The 18,421-nt window shown below is 38.4% G+C and overlaps 1 protein-coding gene across 1 annotated transcript; it reads left to right on the plus strand.

Annotated features, from left to right (window-relative positions):
• Positions 1-5,532: 5,532 nt before the first annotated feature.
• Positions 5,533-18,117, plus strand: LOC112188240 (beta-amyrin synthase). The gene is made up of 16 exons (XM_024327322.2): positions 5,533-6,123; positions 6,966-7,151; positions 7,609-7,698; positions 7,792-7,992; positions 8,209-8,293; positions 8,456-8,622; positions 15,242-15,433; positions 15,520-15,633; positions 15,743-15,862; positions 15,941-16,063; positions 16,151-16,249; positions 16,478-16,534; positions 16,632-16,822; positions 16,919-17,096; positions 17,179-17,343; positions 17,458-18,117. The coding sequence occupies exons 1-16, from the start codon at positions 5,920-5,922 to the stop codon at positions 17,569-17,571; spliced, it is 2,286 nt and encodes a 761-aa protein (XP_024183090.1). The 5' UTR covers positions 5,533-5,919; the 3' UTR covers positions 17,572-18,117.
• Positions 18,118-18,421: the final 304 nt, after the last annotated feature.

The following is an 18,421-nucleotide window of genomic DNA, read 5'->3' on the forward strand; positions in this document are numbered from 1 at the left end:
TAACAAGTACAAGAAAAACACATAGAAAATTTTTCATTTAAATTAAGCAACTAAACAAACTGAGCTCACAATATCAATACCGACTCGTTCTTTAGAGTCACATATTACATTATAGATAGTTTACAAATTAAACTGAATGACAAATCAATAAGTAAATACACCCACCACAACTCACTACACAGCGGAAGACTTAAAACTAAGATTACCCTTTGATGTCCACGCTGCCGAACGTACCCCTCGGCTTCGACGACGATTAAACGATATTCTAATCTGCACAATAAACCCTACATCATAGAATAGTGCACCGGGTTGAACAAAACAAACCCGATAAGCTTTTTAAGCTTGTATGAGTAAACTCAATTAAAATGACTCATGTCACTCATGCTTATAATTTCTCAACTCGTGAGATAAATTAAAGCAACAACATCTAACTCCATAAAGCACCACCAAACATACAATCACACTAGGTAAACAATTAGTAATCCCTGCATAGAGAATTAGTTCAGGAGATCACCTAAAATCACACAATTCAAATCATAGTAATTCCTGCGTATAGTTTAGTTCAGGAAATTACATTAAAACAAACAATACAAAATGCAGTAATCCCTACATATAACTTAGTTCAGGAGATTACATTAAAACAAACAATCTCAGTTTAATCATATTTTTCAACCCAAAATCAAATTAAAGCAACCAATGTTACCTCCACAATTCATTCGAAATCAAGTCCCACATGGACGACAAAAGAAAGGACACCAACACTCTCTTTTAAATAAATATACCCAAGGGCACACAATAACTTAAAGTTATTCCCCAAGAAGTATATTGTATTCAAGGGCACACAATAACTCAAAGTTATTCTCCAAGAAGTACATTGCACTCAAGGGCACACAATAACTCAAAGTTATTCCCCAAGAAGTACATTGGCAGACAGACTAGAGCTCTAATTGAATAGTAACCTGTCACCTTGTGACTCAACACCTCACTGAACTCAACTACTCATTCACCACAATAAGCAACAGTTCAAAACGATAGTCTGAATAAATCACAATTCACTCCTATCACAATGTCACGCCATCCAATATATATATTCCACGTAAATATATATATATATATATATATATATATATATATATATATATATACGTAGTCATTCACGCAGGAAAGACCACTAATACCAACTATAGTTTTATAAATTATACTTCTCGAAAATCATTTTATATCAAAACATTGTTTTGACTTACCCATGAACCGTTTTCGATCAAGTTCATATATTTTAAAACAAATAATTTGTTTCGATAAATATGATTTTTCATGCTAACAATTAAATATACTAAATTAAAACATAACTACTTTATCAACCGAAACACTGTGAGATTTACTCACCTCCAAATCCTGCTGTGTCTTCACACAAACCAAGACAAGCACAAAATCATCCATACTCCGCTCACACAATTTCGTCAATCACCAAATCACATCAAGGTCACATTCAATACAACACAAATCACACAATTCACAAAACACAATTATACGAAGATCCAACAGTCGGATCGTCATCCGAGACCATCCAAAGTCTTCAGAACACTGCTACGATCAATAAATCAAAACTACAAGTTGATCGGATGGCCAAATCCTCACAGACCGATAACCAAAACTATCGAAATCACAAAAACCCCAAACATGCTCATACAATCTCCAAAAATTACATATTGTATATCAAAATGCTCGTATCGATGAGTAGATCGAAATCAGAAACATAAAATATCCCTGAGGTGGCTAAAAAACCCTAGAAAACACCACCACAGTGGCGCCACCGCCACCGGCCCAAAGTCAGAATTTGGCAAAACTTCCAACGCCAAAGTTCTTCATCTCAACTCCAATTGAAACATTCATAACTAGCACAAAGTCTGAATCGAAGCCATATGGCCGAAATTTACCTCGCAATCTCTGAAACTCGATGAACCCTAGAATCACAATCTTCAAAATTCAACCTCCACAATTTGAATCGTTGCAAGCCGTCTTGGGTATAGGATCTACGTCTTCTGGGCTAGAAAAGCCCTCAAGGATCAAGAGCTATGGTGGCCGGAGGAGGGAGAACCTACGGGGGCAATTTCAACGTCGGCAACTCCACTTCTCAGCCTTGTACCACCGTGTACGGTGCTTCCCACAACGAATCACCACCACAGACGTGTAGAGGGGACTGAGGCAAGCAGGATTCCCTTTGGAATAACGCCAATTGGTGGCCGGACGGTGAAGAAATCGGATAGCGAAGGGAGATGGCGAAACGGGGGTCGGGACCAAAGAGAGAGAAAAGTTTCCCAAAATGAAAACTCTGATTTTTCTGATAATTTTTCGGAAAAATCTCATATATACCAAAATGGAAACTTTTTCCGACGGCCATAACTTCTTCATATGAACTCCGATATTCGCGTTCCATATGTCCACGAACTCGTATCGACGCGCTCTACAATATTCGTGAAGGAAGTTTTCACAAAATCCTAACGTATAAAAACTCAACCCTTGAATCAAAGCTTTCTGAGCGAATAATTGCTAGAACTAATTTATGCTCCACCCTCGAACCACGAAATAGCTCACCGAACACTTAATTAATTCCCGGAAACCATTAGAAATTAATAATGAATTTCCGGGGTCTTACATTCTACCCTCCTTAAAGAAATTTCGTCTCGAAATTTAAGCACACTATCCAACAATCAGGTAAGACTAACTCGTTCTCAAATCCAGTCCACGTCCTCCTGCAAAGGGCTGTTGCTGGAAAAGTTTGGTAGCAATTTGAGGTCCGGAAGTTAGTGAACCGATGGAATATATGCTGTGGATGGTTTGGAGATTCCGGTGGCCAGTTCAGTATGTTTCCGGCCGGTTCTAGTGGTTCTGCCGCTGGTTCTGGAATCCTTGGGTGGAGGTCTTCAAGGTGTGCGGCGGGGGCCAAAAGGTTTTCAAGTTTTTGTATTTGGATTTAGGGTTTTGGCTATTAGGTTTTAGGGTTAGGACGTCGTGCTGATAACGTATTTAAGGAAAATTGAATTGGGAGAGAATTGAGTCATGCTTTCATTGATAATAGGGGCATCTTTATATAGAGGATTACAAGCATAGAGATAGAGTTGTACATGGAAACATAATCGTATCTTGATTGGATATGTCCTAAGATTCTCTGAGAATATCTCTAATATAAACCCTATTTCAACTAGAGCAAGTAACCTCGAGTTTGGGTCAGACACATATTCTGGATTTACTTGAACAAAGAGAAGATAGAGAGAATAATTGGGAGGAAGTAGAAGTACGTATATTCATTCAATCTCATTAGCCTCCTTTATATAGAGGTAAGGTATACATCAAAGTACATAACTAATGAGTATTTATGTAGACAGCCACATAGATAATATTATTTACAACACTTGGTTGATTTTCAGTTCTACAAGTATGTTATAATTTATATATACTTAGAATTGTTGGTTGAATAATTTATATATACAAAAAGGTAATTATATTTTAAATTGTTCCATTGTTATAAGATTAACAAAGATTTATTATTGATGCATGTTTTTATATTTATAAAAATATTTAGTATCACTCTGTAGATAAAATATTAAGGATGGTGCTATTGACACACCCATTTTTTCTATTCACACACTCCCTCTATTTTTCTATTATTTTAATTCAATCTTTTTTTTACAATTTACCCTAACTACCCTCCCTTGAAATTATGATTCTTTTTCTTTTTTCTATTTGACAAGTCAATCATGAAGCAAACATCATTATACAATAAATCAATTTTTTTTACCTATAAATGAAGGAAAAATAATACGTTCATTAAGTGGAATGACCTGTATTATTAGACAAAAAATATGCTTTCCAAGTAATTACGTTCACCCAACTAAATCTAAATTGTAAAGTTTGTTCTTGCATAATACATTCTTATTATTTATGGGTGAGTGTTTATTCAATACAGTTATCTAAAATACATTATATTAAGAGTTTCATATCATTGATTATGCGTGTGCCTACATGTGTCTAGCCCCTCAGATAAGTCTTGTTCAAACAATTAGTTTTGAACCATACTCCATTTTGTTTTTTTTTTGTTTTTTTTTGGTTTTGGTACCTACAAATTTCCCAAGTTTGCAAACTACGTTTAAAAATGTCTTGTTGCCAATCTATAAGAGACAAGAAACTCTAATAAGGTAGGTGCAATATTGGAACCCAAGACAACAAAGGAGTAAAGCATGAGTCTTACCCTACTTGTATGAGGACAAACTTTGCAATTCATATTCAGTTGGATGAACGTAATTACTTATTAAGCATATTCCTTGTCTAATAATACATGTCATTCCACTTAATGAACGTATTATTTTTCCTTCATTTATATGTAAAAGAAAATTGATTTATTGTATAATGATGTTTGATTCATGATTGACTTACCAAATAGAAAAAATAAACATAATTAGAAGGTAGGTTAGTTAGGGTAATTTGTGAAAAAAAACTGAATTAAAGTAATATAAAAATAGAGGGGGTCTGTGAATAAGAACAAATTGGTGTGTGAATAGTACCACCCAGTATTAATAGATAAAATATTATAGTTAGTAGATAGTTTAGTCTATGTAGAACTTTCATTTAAAAATATCATTTTATAAATGCAATTAACATGATTTCTTTATTTTTAACCGAAATTTCCACTGAAATCGAAATTTAAATTTTTGCGGCGTAAGTTGCATTTTAACACTAAATCACAGTCTCAAATTAAATGTATGTGATTTGAGACCTCTATTCTTGGCTTCTTAATTGAGTGAATCGCAGGCAGCTCGATAGCCTTCATTGTTAATCAATTAAACATCGTTCATACTCCACCATGATAAAGTAATCTGAGGTTCACATCCAAAACCAATTGGCAATGGATTGAGTGGCCCAAACTCTTATAAACTCATATGCAAGGTCTCATTTTCCCATGTGAGATTTATACTCTCAACACGACCCCGCACGTGTGACGAATTTTCAAGCCATGCAAGTGGACAACTTATATTGGGTGACGTGGAGCCCGTGTGGCTGCAAGGCATGCACACATGGGATAACCTGGTTCTGATACCATGATAGCTTTACAGAGAAACTCGAAGAAACTCGAAGAAACTTGAAGAAAAAGGAAAAGAGAGAAGAGGAAGGGAGAAGAAAACAGAGCAATATTACCAAAAGTGAATATGTCGAATACAAATTGTGCCTATATATAGCTACAGTATTCTTTGTATTTATACCTATTTGGCTTATTACACTTTTAACCCTTAACACACCAAACACGCAATGTATGGATCTCCAAGTTGCAACTTTGCAAAAGCATAGCCAATCATATTTGCAAACAACCATGATATCACAATCAATCTATTTTTCAAAAAAAAAAAAAAAATGATATCACAATCTAATTCATTCTCACCTACCCAAATGAGAAAATCTTTTATCACAATCAATCTGGGACTAGCTGAAGTTGAAATTCAATATGCAATTTATAAACCCAGAAATTCAATATATACATTACAGAAGAAGCAACAACATTTGAAGGTAAAACACATTACAAAAAGCTAATCAAACCCAGTAAAACTAAAATCTAATAAATGTGTTTAAGCATAACCTCCAACCAAAATAGGTCCCACATCATTCTTACCGTCATTCTTCTTAATTGAATGAATCGCAGGCAGCTCGATAGCCTTAAAAATGAGGAATAAAGCTCTTAGTTGTCCTAACTTGGAAGAAAGCTGTGGTCTATCTCAGAGGTCCTAGCTAGCTAGCTGACTCTACAAGGAAGACGATAGGCAATGATTTACATTGTTCACAGTATAGGGGTTTTATCATCAATCGTATCTAGCTAGCTTGGCTAACCATATGAAGGAAGGCGATTAAACTAGCTACGTACTCTAGAAAATGTGGAAGCTTAAGGTTGCAGAAGGTGGGGATTCCTCAGCTTACATTTATAGCACAAACAACTTTGTCGGAAGGCAGACATGGGAGTTTGATCCCGACGCAGGAACTCCTGAAGAGCGAGCTGAGGTTGAAGAGGCCCGTCTTCATTTCTACAACAAACGCTATCAGGTCAAGCCCAGTGGTGACATTCTTTGGCGTATGCAGGTATATATCTAGCTACTTGATTCTTCCTTTTACGGGAGGAACTAGAATTTGAAATATATTACTATGTTGAATGTAGTATTCTAATTAAGTTTTTAAAAGTTTTTTTTTTCTTTTAAAATGAAATCTCATTAATTATGGAAGACATTTTCATTTTCAAATTAATGAATTTGAATCACAAATCCAGAAATGTTAATGATATCATAAATAATATATTCAATCTGTAAAATATGATACTTTCCCCTAACAATATTGTAGTTTTAGGGGCTTACAAAAATGATGTACGTGGTTTTTAGTACATGCTAAATTTTTGAAGAAAAATTTCATCAGAGGATCTGAACTCAATTATATTACATGCATTCATGTACCACAAAATTATTTTACATTGAATCCTTTTGCATCAAAATGTTCTTTCTAGCTAGTCACTAATTAAATTCACCTTCAATGTCTAATTTAATGGCAAGTGATCATGAACGTTTTAGTCACCAAATTTCAATGGAAGATCTGGATATGCCAAAGTGTCGTACACGTACGTGTATATCACAAGTTTTCACAACGTCCTCATGAGCCACGACTCCCCCAAATCTCACTCTAACCACCCAACAAAATCAATTAATAATTTTTTTTCTTGAACAAAAAAAAAGATTTTTTTTTTTTTTTACTAAGGACTTGTAAAACGTGGAGAAATCATCCTGTTTGATCCTTTTTTAAGTACTTAAAAAGAGGTACTGATATACTTGCCTAGTTTTCAAAATTCGAAGCGGAATCAAACATATATATAATGATGTTTAATTTCGTCCTTGGTATATCCAATTCTTAATTCCGTTAACTATTGTAAACTGCAGTTCCTAAGGGAGAAGAAGTTCAAACAGACAATTCCTCCAGTAAAAATTGAAGATGGCGAGGTTATCACACATGAAAAAACCACAGATGCACTGAGAAGGTCTGTCCACTTCTTCTCAGCGTTGCAGGCGAGCGATGGCCATTGGCCTGCGGAAAATGCCGGCCCTTTGTTTTTCCTTCCTCCCTTGGTCAGTACATGTCTTCTCTATTGCTATAATTTACAGTCATCAATACTAGAGGTATCATTGTGAACTTTTGTGAATAAAGAGAGACATATACGTGTGTATGTGCATACAAACCCATCCTCACCACCTTTCAAACCCAGAACAAAGTGGGAAATGGCGACCTGCAAATTATAAGGATCCTGAAAAACCAAGGTTATTACCAGTACCACGTTAAACAATCACTACATCTGAAAAATATTAAATGGTTGAGGATCGATTTATATAAAACTTATATTAATTGATAGATTTTTTGCTAATTTCTTTACACACACACATGTCTGTACGTGTGTGTGTGTGTGTGTAACAAATTGGAGGTTTCGTGCTAAATGTAAAGTACTATTTCAGTTTTTACTCTATTTTTATTACTATATATTATTTTATAACTACTAATTGAAGTTGAATTTCTACGCTAAACTTTCAGGTCATATGTATGTACATTACTGGCCATCTTAACAGTGTATTCCCTGAAGAGCATCGCAAAGAAATTCTGCGTTACATATACTATCATCAGGTCCATATAGTCTTTGGCATTTGTTGGCACAAATAAGAAAAAAGTTTTCCACTTCGATCTTCTAATTTTTAATGTGTATTTGGCTTACTTCAGAATGAAGATGGTGGTTGGGGACTGCACGTCGAAGGTCACAGCACCATGTTCAGCACAGCTCTCAGCTACATTTGTATGCGTATTCTCGGAGAAGGACCTGATGATGGTGGCCAAGACAATGCTTGTCCAAGAGCAAGAAAGTGGATTCTTGATCACGGTGGTGTCACACACATACCCTCTTGGGGAAAGACTTGGCTTTCGGTAAGGACCAGTAATGCTAGGGCCGCCAAATCTGTACCCATCAAAAGCTGTAATTTAGACCAAATTGGACTGTTTTGTGACTGCCAGTATCTTTAAATTTATAAGTTATATTTCTGTACTGATGAGGAGTGTAGTACGTTGCAACAGGCTCAAATGCTGTGCTTATAATGAGATCCACAAAAATGATTTTAATTTTATGAAAACAATTTTCTGTAGATACTTGGTCTGTTTGATTGGTCTGGAAGCAACCCTATGCCCCCAGAGTTTTGGATTCTTCCTTCGTTTCTTCCTATGCATCCAGGTAATTTGCACAGTTGCCTGCTCTCTTTAAGTCATTAATTTCTTTCCGTTTTCCATTTTGAAATGCTAGAACTACTCATTTATATATATATATATATATATATATGTATTGGTGATTTTAGTTTTATACTTTGATTTTAATCACTTTATCATACAAATGCAGCAAAAATGTGGTGCTATTGTAGGATGGTTTACATGCCAATGTCATACCTATATGGAAAAAGGTTTGTTGGCCCAATTACACCTCTCATTCTTCAATTGAGGGAAGAACTTTTTATTCAACCTTACAATGAGATCAATTGGAAGAAAGTACGCCATCTATGTGCCAAAGTGAGTTTTTCAATTTGATTTACTTCAAATTTCAAGCCATAAATTAGTTTATGTGTCAGTCCTGAATCATTTTATTACACTAATTGTTTAAGTATATTGTATTTGAGAGAGATTGATGAGAGAGATGTGTTCTTATTATTGAGAATAGGAGCCCTATATATATGGATTACAAAGTGCTAGTTCTAATGTTACAAGGAATACCAATCCGTGTAGGATTGGGAAATCTAGAACCTTCTCTCCTATTCCTATTCCTAGTTTGATAAGGCACACTAAACTTGATTTTCCTTCAACACTCCCCCTTGTGCCGCTCAAACTTGGTGGTGACGCTTCATTCGTTGCCTCGTTAAAAACCTTGCCAGGTAACAAAAACCCTGTGGGACAAAAATAATCCTGGTCGAAGGACAAAAAGAGCACAACACGTCCTTCACTCTTCGAGATCGAACATGTAGACATCATAACTCCCCCTGATGTCGATATCCCCCCCTGATTGCTACAATCGTGGGAGTTCGGATAACTTTCTCAATCCGATGCTCTTCACATGTTTCTCGAAGGTGGATTTAGGTAACGACTTAGTGAATAAGTCCGCTACATTATCCTCTGATCGGATTTGTTTCACTTCAATCTTTAGAAGTGATTGTTGTTGCTGATTATAAAAGAACTTGGGCGATATATGCTTGGTGTTGTCGCCCTTGATGAAACCTAACTTCATTTGTTCAATACAAGCTGCATTATCCTCATAAATTCATGTAGGTTCATCTATGGTAGACTTCAAACCACAACTTCCTTGAATGTGTCGAATTACAGACCTTAGCCATATACATTCACAAACGGCTTCATGTAGAGCAATAATCTCTGCATGATTCGAGGAAGTAGCAACAAGGGTCTGTTTCGTAGACCTCCAAGATATCGCAGTGCTTCCCATGGTAAAGACATAACCAGTTTGGTAGCGACCTTTGTGAGGGTCAGAGAGGTACCCTGCATCAGCAAAACACATCAAGACATCATTGTCGTTTTGATGGAGGGGAATAGGGTGAGGCCGGCCACCATGGGCGGCGACGGCGCTGGCGGTGACAACATGGCCGACGGTCATGTTATGGACGGCGGCTCCATGCCTAATGGGGTCCGATCCCATTCTTCTGTCATTCCTTTTCTCTCTGTAGGGATAAAATAGGCCCATATCAATCGTACCTCCAAGGTATCGAAAGATTGTCTTTATACCAATCCAATGGCGGCGTGTTGGCGCAGAGCTATGTCGAGCTAACAAGTTCACTGCAAATGAGATATCCGGTCTTGTGCATTGAGCTAAGTACAATAATGCGCCTGTTGCACTTAAATAGGGCACTTCGGCCTCTAAGGGTTCTTCGTCCTCATCCCTGGACGAAACGGATCTTTTCCGGGCTCAAGACTACGGCCGATCATGGGAGTACTCGCAGGCTTTGCTTTATCTTCATTAAAGCACCTTAGAATTTTCTGAGTATATGCAGACTGATGGATCAAAATCCCATCACTACGGTGCTCGAGTTCTAAACCGAGACAAAACCGTGTCTTCCCAAGATCTTTCATCTCAAATTCGGATTTCAAGTATTTAGCAGTTTCCTTCAACTCATCTAGAGTTCCAATTAGGTTCATGTCATCGACATAAATTGCTACGATTGCAAATCCGGAACTTGTTCTTTTAATGAACACGCATGGGCATATTTCATTGTTAATATATCCCTTCCCAATTAAGTAGTCACTTAGACGGTTATACCACATCCGTCCAGATTGTTTTAATCCATATAGTGAGCGTTTTAATCTTATTGAAAACGCGCTCCGTGGTTTAGAGCCACTTGATTTGGGTAATTGAAGTCCATCTGGAACCTTCATATATATCTCTGAATCTAGATCCCTATAGAGATATGCTGTAACCACATCCATAAGCTGCATGTCAAGTTTTTCGGAAACTACCAAACTGACAAGGTAGCGGAACGTTATAACGTCCATTACGGGAGAATATGTCTCCTCGTAGTCGATTCTAGGGCGTTGTGAGAAACCTTGCGCCACAAGGCGGGCTTTATATCTTACCACCTTTTTTCTCATTACGCTTTCTAACAAAGACCCATTTATGGCCAACAGGCTTTACACTTGGGGGTGTCTGCGTTACAGGCCCAAATACCTGTCTCTTTGTTAGTGAATCCAATTCAACCTGGATCGCATCTTTCCATTTAGGCCAATCTGCTCTTCGTTGACATCTTCAACAGAGCGAGGTTCGACATCATCATATTCTATAATCCCTTTCGCAATATGATATGCAAATGCATCATCAATTGCCATAGAATTTCTATCCATCATCTCATGTACACTAGTGTAATTTATGGAGATCTCTCTATTCTCTGGAGTTGGTTCTGACATTGGAGCGTCCCCCAATGATGTCTCTTGGACATAACCATAATCCGGAATATTCTCATGAGATGGATTATTTATATCGATGATTAATGGATTATTCTGTGCCAAACTCGCTTTCTTTCTTGGGCGAGAATCCATCGAACCTATGGGCCTCCCGCTCTTCCTGGCAGGAGCCGTGGGCCTAGCCACAACGTCACCATCACTGTGAGAGGGGACGTTGGCGCCATGCTCAAATCCTCTTGAGTTAACGTCATGTCCTCTAGTTTTAGGGACATCAATCCTTGCAGGCACGTTTGCAGCAGGTATGTGTGATCTTGTCACTTTAGCGATATCAGAAAACGTATCAGGCATCGACTCTACTACGTTCTGAAGATCGAGAATTCTCCGCACTTCAGTTTCGGACTGTGCGGTTCGGGGATCAAGATGAGACAGAGTGGGGACAGACCACGACAATTCCTGTCGTTCCTGTTGAACATTGGTGTTCTTATCTCCCCCTAACGATGGGAAGACTGTCTCATCGAAGTGACAATCCGCAAATATTGCGGTAAAGAGATCGCCTGTCAAGGGTTCTATGTAGCGGATAACCGTTGGAGAATCATAACCAACGTAAACGCCTAATCGTCGTTGAGGACCCATTTTGGTGCGCTGTGGAGGCGCAATTGGCACATAAACTGCGCACCCAAATATGCGTAAGTGTGAGACATTGGGTTCATACCCAGTCACCATCTGGGACGCAGAAAAAGGTTGAGTGGCAGTGGGCCTCAGACGAATAAGCACAGCTGCATGCAATATTGCATAGCCCCAAGCAGAAATAGGGAGATTGGTGCGCATTACCAATGCCCTAGCGACCATTTGTAGTCATTTAATAGCGGCTTCTGCGAGACCATTTTGGGTGTGAACATGAGGAACAGGATGTTCAACATCAATCCCAATGGACATACAATAATCATCAAAAGTCTTTGATGTAAACTCTCCAGCATTGTCTAATCTTATAGACTTAATAGGATGATACGGGTGGTGAGCCCTTAACTTAATTATTTGTGCTAGGAGTTTAGCAAATGCAGCGTTCCTTGTGGACAATAACATGACATGTGACCAGCGTGTGGATACATCAACCAATACCATAAAATATCGAAATGGTCCGCATGATGGTTGAATAGGTCCACAAATATCACCTTGGATTCTTTGCAAGAATGATATATTTTCTTTGGTGTCCTTTGCATAGGATGGTCTCGATCCTAACTTTGCTAAAGAGCAGGCTTTGCAGAACGAATGATGGGCTTTATAAACAACCAATGAGGATTTTGGTTGAGCCACAAAGTCACAAGTGACTTTAGAAGTAAAAGTTGGAGACAAAGGAGCCTTGGTGGCGTCAATGCCACCCTGAGGCCGCAGGGGGAAGGCGGCGCCGGCCAAGAATGGCCGGATTTGGGGGTGAACGGCGCCGTGAGGCGCAGGGGCTCCTTCGGTGTCCAAAAACCGAGTTTTACTTCTTTTCGTTCTGAAAAAGGGATGTCCGTGTGAAGTCTTTAATATACGGATCATCATGTCACGACCTGGGTGTCCCAAACGGTCGTGCCAAAGCCTATATGTGTCGGAGTCCCATAAATCATATCTCATGACATGGTTGGATTCAATGACTCGAATAGTGGTTGCATACAACCCACTAGAGCGACACATAAGTTTCTCTAATACTAGGTTATTTCCGTAGTCATTAGAGGTGATGCAAAGGAACTCTTGTCCATTCTCACAATGCGTTTCCGCATGAAAACCATTGGCTCTTACATCTTGTAAGTAATAAAGTTCGAGAAGTATGTCCATGACATGAGACAAAATAAATCGATACTTTATTAATAATAGCCAATGATTACATCAAAGTTTCTTGACCAAAATCTAATCCAATATAAAAATCAAACCGTAGACAAATCGTAGTCACTCAATCCTTTTGGTAATTTCAATTTAGTTGTGACCAGGTAAGGTAAGGCGAGATTTTGGTGGAGCGTTGCTCACTTTTAAAACCGTTCTCTCAGATCAAACCTTGCCTAAACATCACAAGTACTCTTGAGTACGCCTAGAGGGAAAGAGTGAATACAATAAGTCATTTTATTGATTTAAGGCATAATAGCCATTACATAATTCTTGGAAAAATAAAAGACTATAAATAAAAATCTGCGGCATTTTGTCTTCATCGCCAGATTTAAAGTCTTTGTGAACTCGAAGTCTTGATCACCATGATGCGACTACCTCCGTAGGTACATTGCAAATTCAGGTCCATTGATCAGACGTTCCATATCAGAAATAGACACCATAAAGAGGATTCTCCCTTAATTGAGGCGCATTGGCGCAATATGCATAGTCCTTAGGACTGGTGGAGTTGGAAAGTGGTGCCCATGGCCAACGTTGGCTCCATGGTTTCCAACCCTATTTCCCTCAAAATCACGTCTCCTACGGTCGTGTGATTGTCACCTTGAGCGATTACCTTCTTGAGCATTTCGATCGTATGGATCATGACGTCGATGGCGACTTTCTCTAGTCATAGGACGATGCTCTTGATAGCTATCTTGAAGCCTATCAAATCTTCTTTGCACAAGTTCATTGCCATGTCTTTCAGCAGTGGCCATAGCTTCAATAAGCTGTTGGAAACTTGTGATCCGTCTTGCATTTACATGAGTCCGGAATAAGTCAGAGGACCTCATAGCATAGACGGGGAAGGTATTGAGGGTTTTCTCAATCAATTGGTCTTCTGTGATTGTTTTTCCACAGAGACGCATCATTGCTCTGATGCTGAGAGCTTCCGAATAAAATTGCATGACAGTGTCAAATTCAGAGAAGCGAAGATCTTTCCATTCTGCTTCTGTATTCGGAAGTATGGAGTCACGAACATTGCCATATCGTTCGCGAAGTGCATGCCAAAGCTTTATGGCGCTATCCTCATTTATGAACTCAAACTGTAGGTCACTATCCATGTGACGTTTCATGAAGGCAAGTGCCTTGGAATTATCTTTCTCAGTCTGAGGGTCTGGAGCTGTTTCAAAAGCTCTTGGATTGTATGCAATAAATCACGGGCAATAAGGTGGATCTCGACATCAGTGACCCAAATTAAGTACCTTTTGCCTGCATAATCCAATGGAACAAAATCGAGTTTGTTCATGTTTGACATCCTGAAAGATGAAACAAGAACAAGTTAGTTTCGGAGTCAATGCTTCCACGAAAACTAATATAAATAAGATTTCCGAGCTATGCTACCAAGAAATCGATTTCCAAGAATAATTGGATTAGACCGAAATAATGATGTTTCTATGGTCAAAATAGATGCTCACGAACGCTCTTAGTCTGTAGCATACGAACTCTCTTAGTTCGTTAAATCGATGCTTACGGACGCTCTTAGTCCGATGTCTTACGAACGCTCTTAGTTCGTTAATTGCGTGAATCCCCACGATTCCGCTTTTCAAGATCGAACCCACGTTATAAGAAAGGTGGGATGTAGAAGAAGGGAGGTTTTCAAGTCCCCGAGAAAAGAAGAAGAAATATAAATTCCGAATTATAGGAACCTCAAAACTTACTCTTTTGAATACTTACTTGGTGAAAATTCGGAGCAGATTCTGTTCTGAACAGCTTGTACCTCGATTGGTGTACAGATCTCAATATGACTCCGATAAGGCTGAAATTCTGAGGTTAGATGGAAGAGACAGAGACGAACAACTTTGATGAAGAACGTTTTTCGATCTGAGCTTCCGAACTAGACGTTTCGAGGCTTGCAAGAAGACGGATGTGCACAGGAACGGAAAAAATGCAGTGGGTGTGCGTTGGCTTGTTTGCGCAGTAGGGATGCTTCGGTGGCAGCAGGCTGGAACGCAGGGCTGCAGGAAGGGGGGCAGCAGGGGCTGCTGTGCAAGGTTGCAAGCACACGGGTGCTCGGGCTGCAGCGAAGGCTCGGCTAGCTCGGGCTAGGGGCTGCTTTGTGAATGAGTTTTGGTTTTCTGTTTTGTTGTTAGAGTCGTGCTGATAACGTGTTTAAGTATATTGTATTTGAGAGAGATTGATGAGAGAGATGTGTTCTTATTATTGAGAATAGGAGCCCTATATATATGGATTACAAAGTGCTAGTTCTAATGTTACAAGGAATACCAATCCGTGTAGGATTGGGAAATCTAGAACCTTCTCTCCTATTCCTATTCCTAGTTTGATAAGGCACACTAAACTTGATTTTCCTTCAACACTAATTTAATTGTAGGAGGACATCTACTATCCTCATCCTTGGATACAGGATCTCCTTTGGGATAGCCTCTACATTTCCACAGAGCCTATTCTTACTCGTTGGCCCTTCAACAAATTGATCAGAGAAAAGGCACTTCAAGTGACGATGAAGCATATTCATTACGAAGATGAGAACAGTCGATACATTACCATTGGGTGTGTGGAAAAGGTAATGTCAACGGAGAACATCTTCCTCGGTATAGTAGATAGGATCGATTTTTTATTCTGATGATTTTTGTACAACTAAATGAATAGGTGTTATGTATGCTTGCCTGTTGGGTTGAAGATCCAAATGGGGACTATTTCAAGAAGCATCTGGCAAGGGTCCCGGATTATTTATGGGTTGCTGAAGATGGAATGAAGATGCAAGTTAGTACAGAACAATACATTTTATTGATACATTAGCAGTAAAACGAGCTATGAGATTTTTCTCTTCGTCTTTTTCTACTTTGAAAATATATGATATGTTGTGGTGCAGAGTTTTGGCAGTCAGGAGTGGGATACTGGTTTTGCCATTCAAGCTTTGCTTGCTACTAATCTAACGGACGAAATTGGACCAACGCTCGCTAGAGGACATGACTTCATAAAGAAATCTCAGGTTTATTTCTAGTTCTAATGAAGTCACTCGTCATGTTTTTAGTTAGTCTAGCTAATGACTCTGCACTCCATTTTGAAGGTCAAAGACAACCCATCTGGTGACTTCAATAGCATGCACCGCCACATTTCCAAAGGATCGTGGACTTTCTCCGATCAAGATCATGGATGGCAAGTTTCTGATTGCACTGCAGAAGGTTTAAAGGTTAGTAACTTTGCTCAAATGCTTCACGTCAGTTTTTCTTATCCACCTGTTATTACTCCATGTTTCTCACCATAGTCACCTCCACAGTGTTGCCTTCTATTGTCGATGATGCCATCGGAGATAGTTGGTGAAAAAATGGAACCTGAGCGCTTGTACGATTCTGTCAATGTTCTACTTTCCCTACAGGTGATATAACTAAACTTGTCTGAACTGATCAAATCTGAAAAAAGTTACTAATGATTCTTTCACCCTACAAGAGCTGCTTTACGTTCAAGATTTTAATCAACTTTCAGCAGTTTTAACTACTTCTACATTCTAGAAGGAAAAAAAAAAAAAAAAACTACTCCATTCTGGTTCATTGGTTTTTATGTCTCTGTAATCATAAAAAATGCTCGACTTTACTTATCACTGCAGAGCAAGAATGGTGGTTTGTCAGCCTGGGAACCAGCAGGGGCAGCAGAGTGGTTAGAAGTAAGAACTTTAACAAATTAATATCATGCGTACATGTTGATCATGTGGAAAAGCAGTCAAGTGAGTTAGCATATTCTTACTTGTTTTATTTCCTCAGCTATTAAATCCGACAGAGTTCTTCGCAGACATAGTAATTGAGCATGAATATGTTGAGTGCACTTCATCTGCAATCCAGGCTTTAGTACTGTTTAAGAAGCTACACCCAGGACACCGGAAGAAAGAGATTGAACATTTCATCACCAATGCTATACACTACCTTGAAAATATACAAATGCCGGATGGTTCATGGTATGTATCTATTCTAGCAAATCAATCTATGATTCGAAAACGTGTTAGTTTCACATATACAGAAAAAAAGAACTTGATAAGTAAGCATTTGAACAGGTATGGAAACTGGGGAGTTTGCTTCACATATGGTACCTGGTTTGCAGTAGGAGGATTGGCAGCAGCTGGCAAGACTTTCAGCACTTGTGCAGCCATGCGCAAAGCGGTTAGTTTTCTCCTCACAACGCAGAGAGAAAATGGTGGTTGGGGAGAGAGCTATCTTTCATGTCCGCAAAAGGTTACTAAATAACTAAAGCTTCGAGTTTCTTAATCTGTCTTGAAATTTAGAAAACTCAATATCTCTTACTTGGGTGATACAGACATACATTCCTCTCGAAGGAAATCGATCCAATTTAGTACATACTGCTTGGGCTATGATGGGTCTCATTCATGCGGGACAGGCAGAAAGAGACCCAACACCTCTTCATCGTGCAGCAAAGTTTATAATTAATTCTCAATTGGAAAATGGTGATTTTCCCCAGCAGGTATCTTTCTTAGCAGAACAAAAGTTGCATTATGTACAAGATAACATTTTATGTTTTGTTTTACGTAGTACTTGCAGCTTTTTGTAATCATTAAACACGGAATTAATATGGCAGGAAATCACTGGAGTCTTCATGAAGAACTGCATGCTACATTATGCAGCTTATAGAAATATATACCCACTCTGGGCTCTTGCAGAATACCTCAAGCGGGTTCCATTGCCTTCCTAGGCCAGAATTGTTCACCCTATTATGTAGCTCGTTCAAAATAAAGGATCAAACATGAAACCGCAGTAGATGAAATTCCTTAGCCTGGCAATATATATGAATGTCACATTACGAATCTAAGATAAACAATAAATTACATTTTCATTCTGTCTCTTTTCATCTTAACGTTGTTCTTTTCATTTGCAAATACGTTGATCAGATTCATGTACTTAACTACTATTCATTTGCACGTTGATCACATGAATGTGATCTTCACTACTTTGAACCGGTTCAAATACTGTTCCATCAACAGGATGAACGCATGCTACATTATGCAGCTTACCGAATATCTACTACACACTACGGGCTGTTGCAGAATAAAACAGTGGTTGTCGAAGTACAGCTTCTCATGTTAATGGTATACCACACATGTATATGTTTTCAAATGGTCTAAAATCCCAAACAGAATGTCTGGGTGAGCATTCGTCCTAAATATGAATGTCAATCTGTGTATGTAAGCAATAGATTACATCATCTTACAGTGGGTTGATAATAAGGAATGTTTTCACATGATGCTGGTCTTTTTTTTATTCATTTCACATTCATCTCATTCCTGTTTTCATTAAACCGGTAACAATCATATTCGGATGCTTGCTGCCAATAAGGAGCAGCATCAAGTTGAATATGGCAGCAAGTAAATACAACATATATTGTAGTATTATTACCTTTTTTTATTTTTATTTTCGGGTTGGGAACTCATTTTAAAGAGTCAAAACTAATGCATCAGGAAAGTTGAAACGTTCTCATCTTGAGGGGATGAAACATTTACGAACCCAGATTTTTGAGCACACAGTAATTAGATTGATTTGAGCGA

The sequence above is a fragment of the Rosa chinensis genome, chromosome 2 (genome assembly GCF_002994745.2).
Source record: "Rosa chinensis cultivar Old Blush chromosome 2, RchiOBHm-V2, whole genome shotgun sequence".
NCBI lineage: Eukaryota > Viridiplantae > Streptophyta > Magnoliopsida > Rosales > Rosaceae > Rosa > Rosa chinensis.

Coding starts and splice junctions, on each gene's coding strand:
- LOC112188240 (XM_024327322.2), top strand. CDS start 5,920: ATGTGGAAGCTTAAGGTTGCAGAAGGTGGGGATTCCTCAGCTTACATT. Junction 7,152..7,608: donor TGTTTTTCCTTCCTCCCTTG/GTCAGTACATGT, acceptor CTAAACTTTCAG/GTCATATGTATGTACATTAC. Junction 7,699..7,791: donor GTTACATATACTATCATCAG/GTCCATATAGTC, acceptor GGCTTACTTCAG/AATGAAGATGGTGGTTGGGG.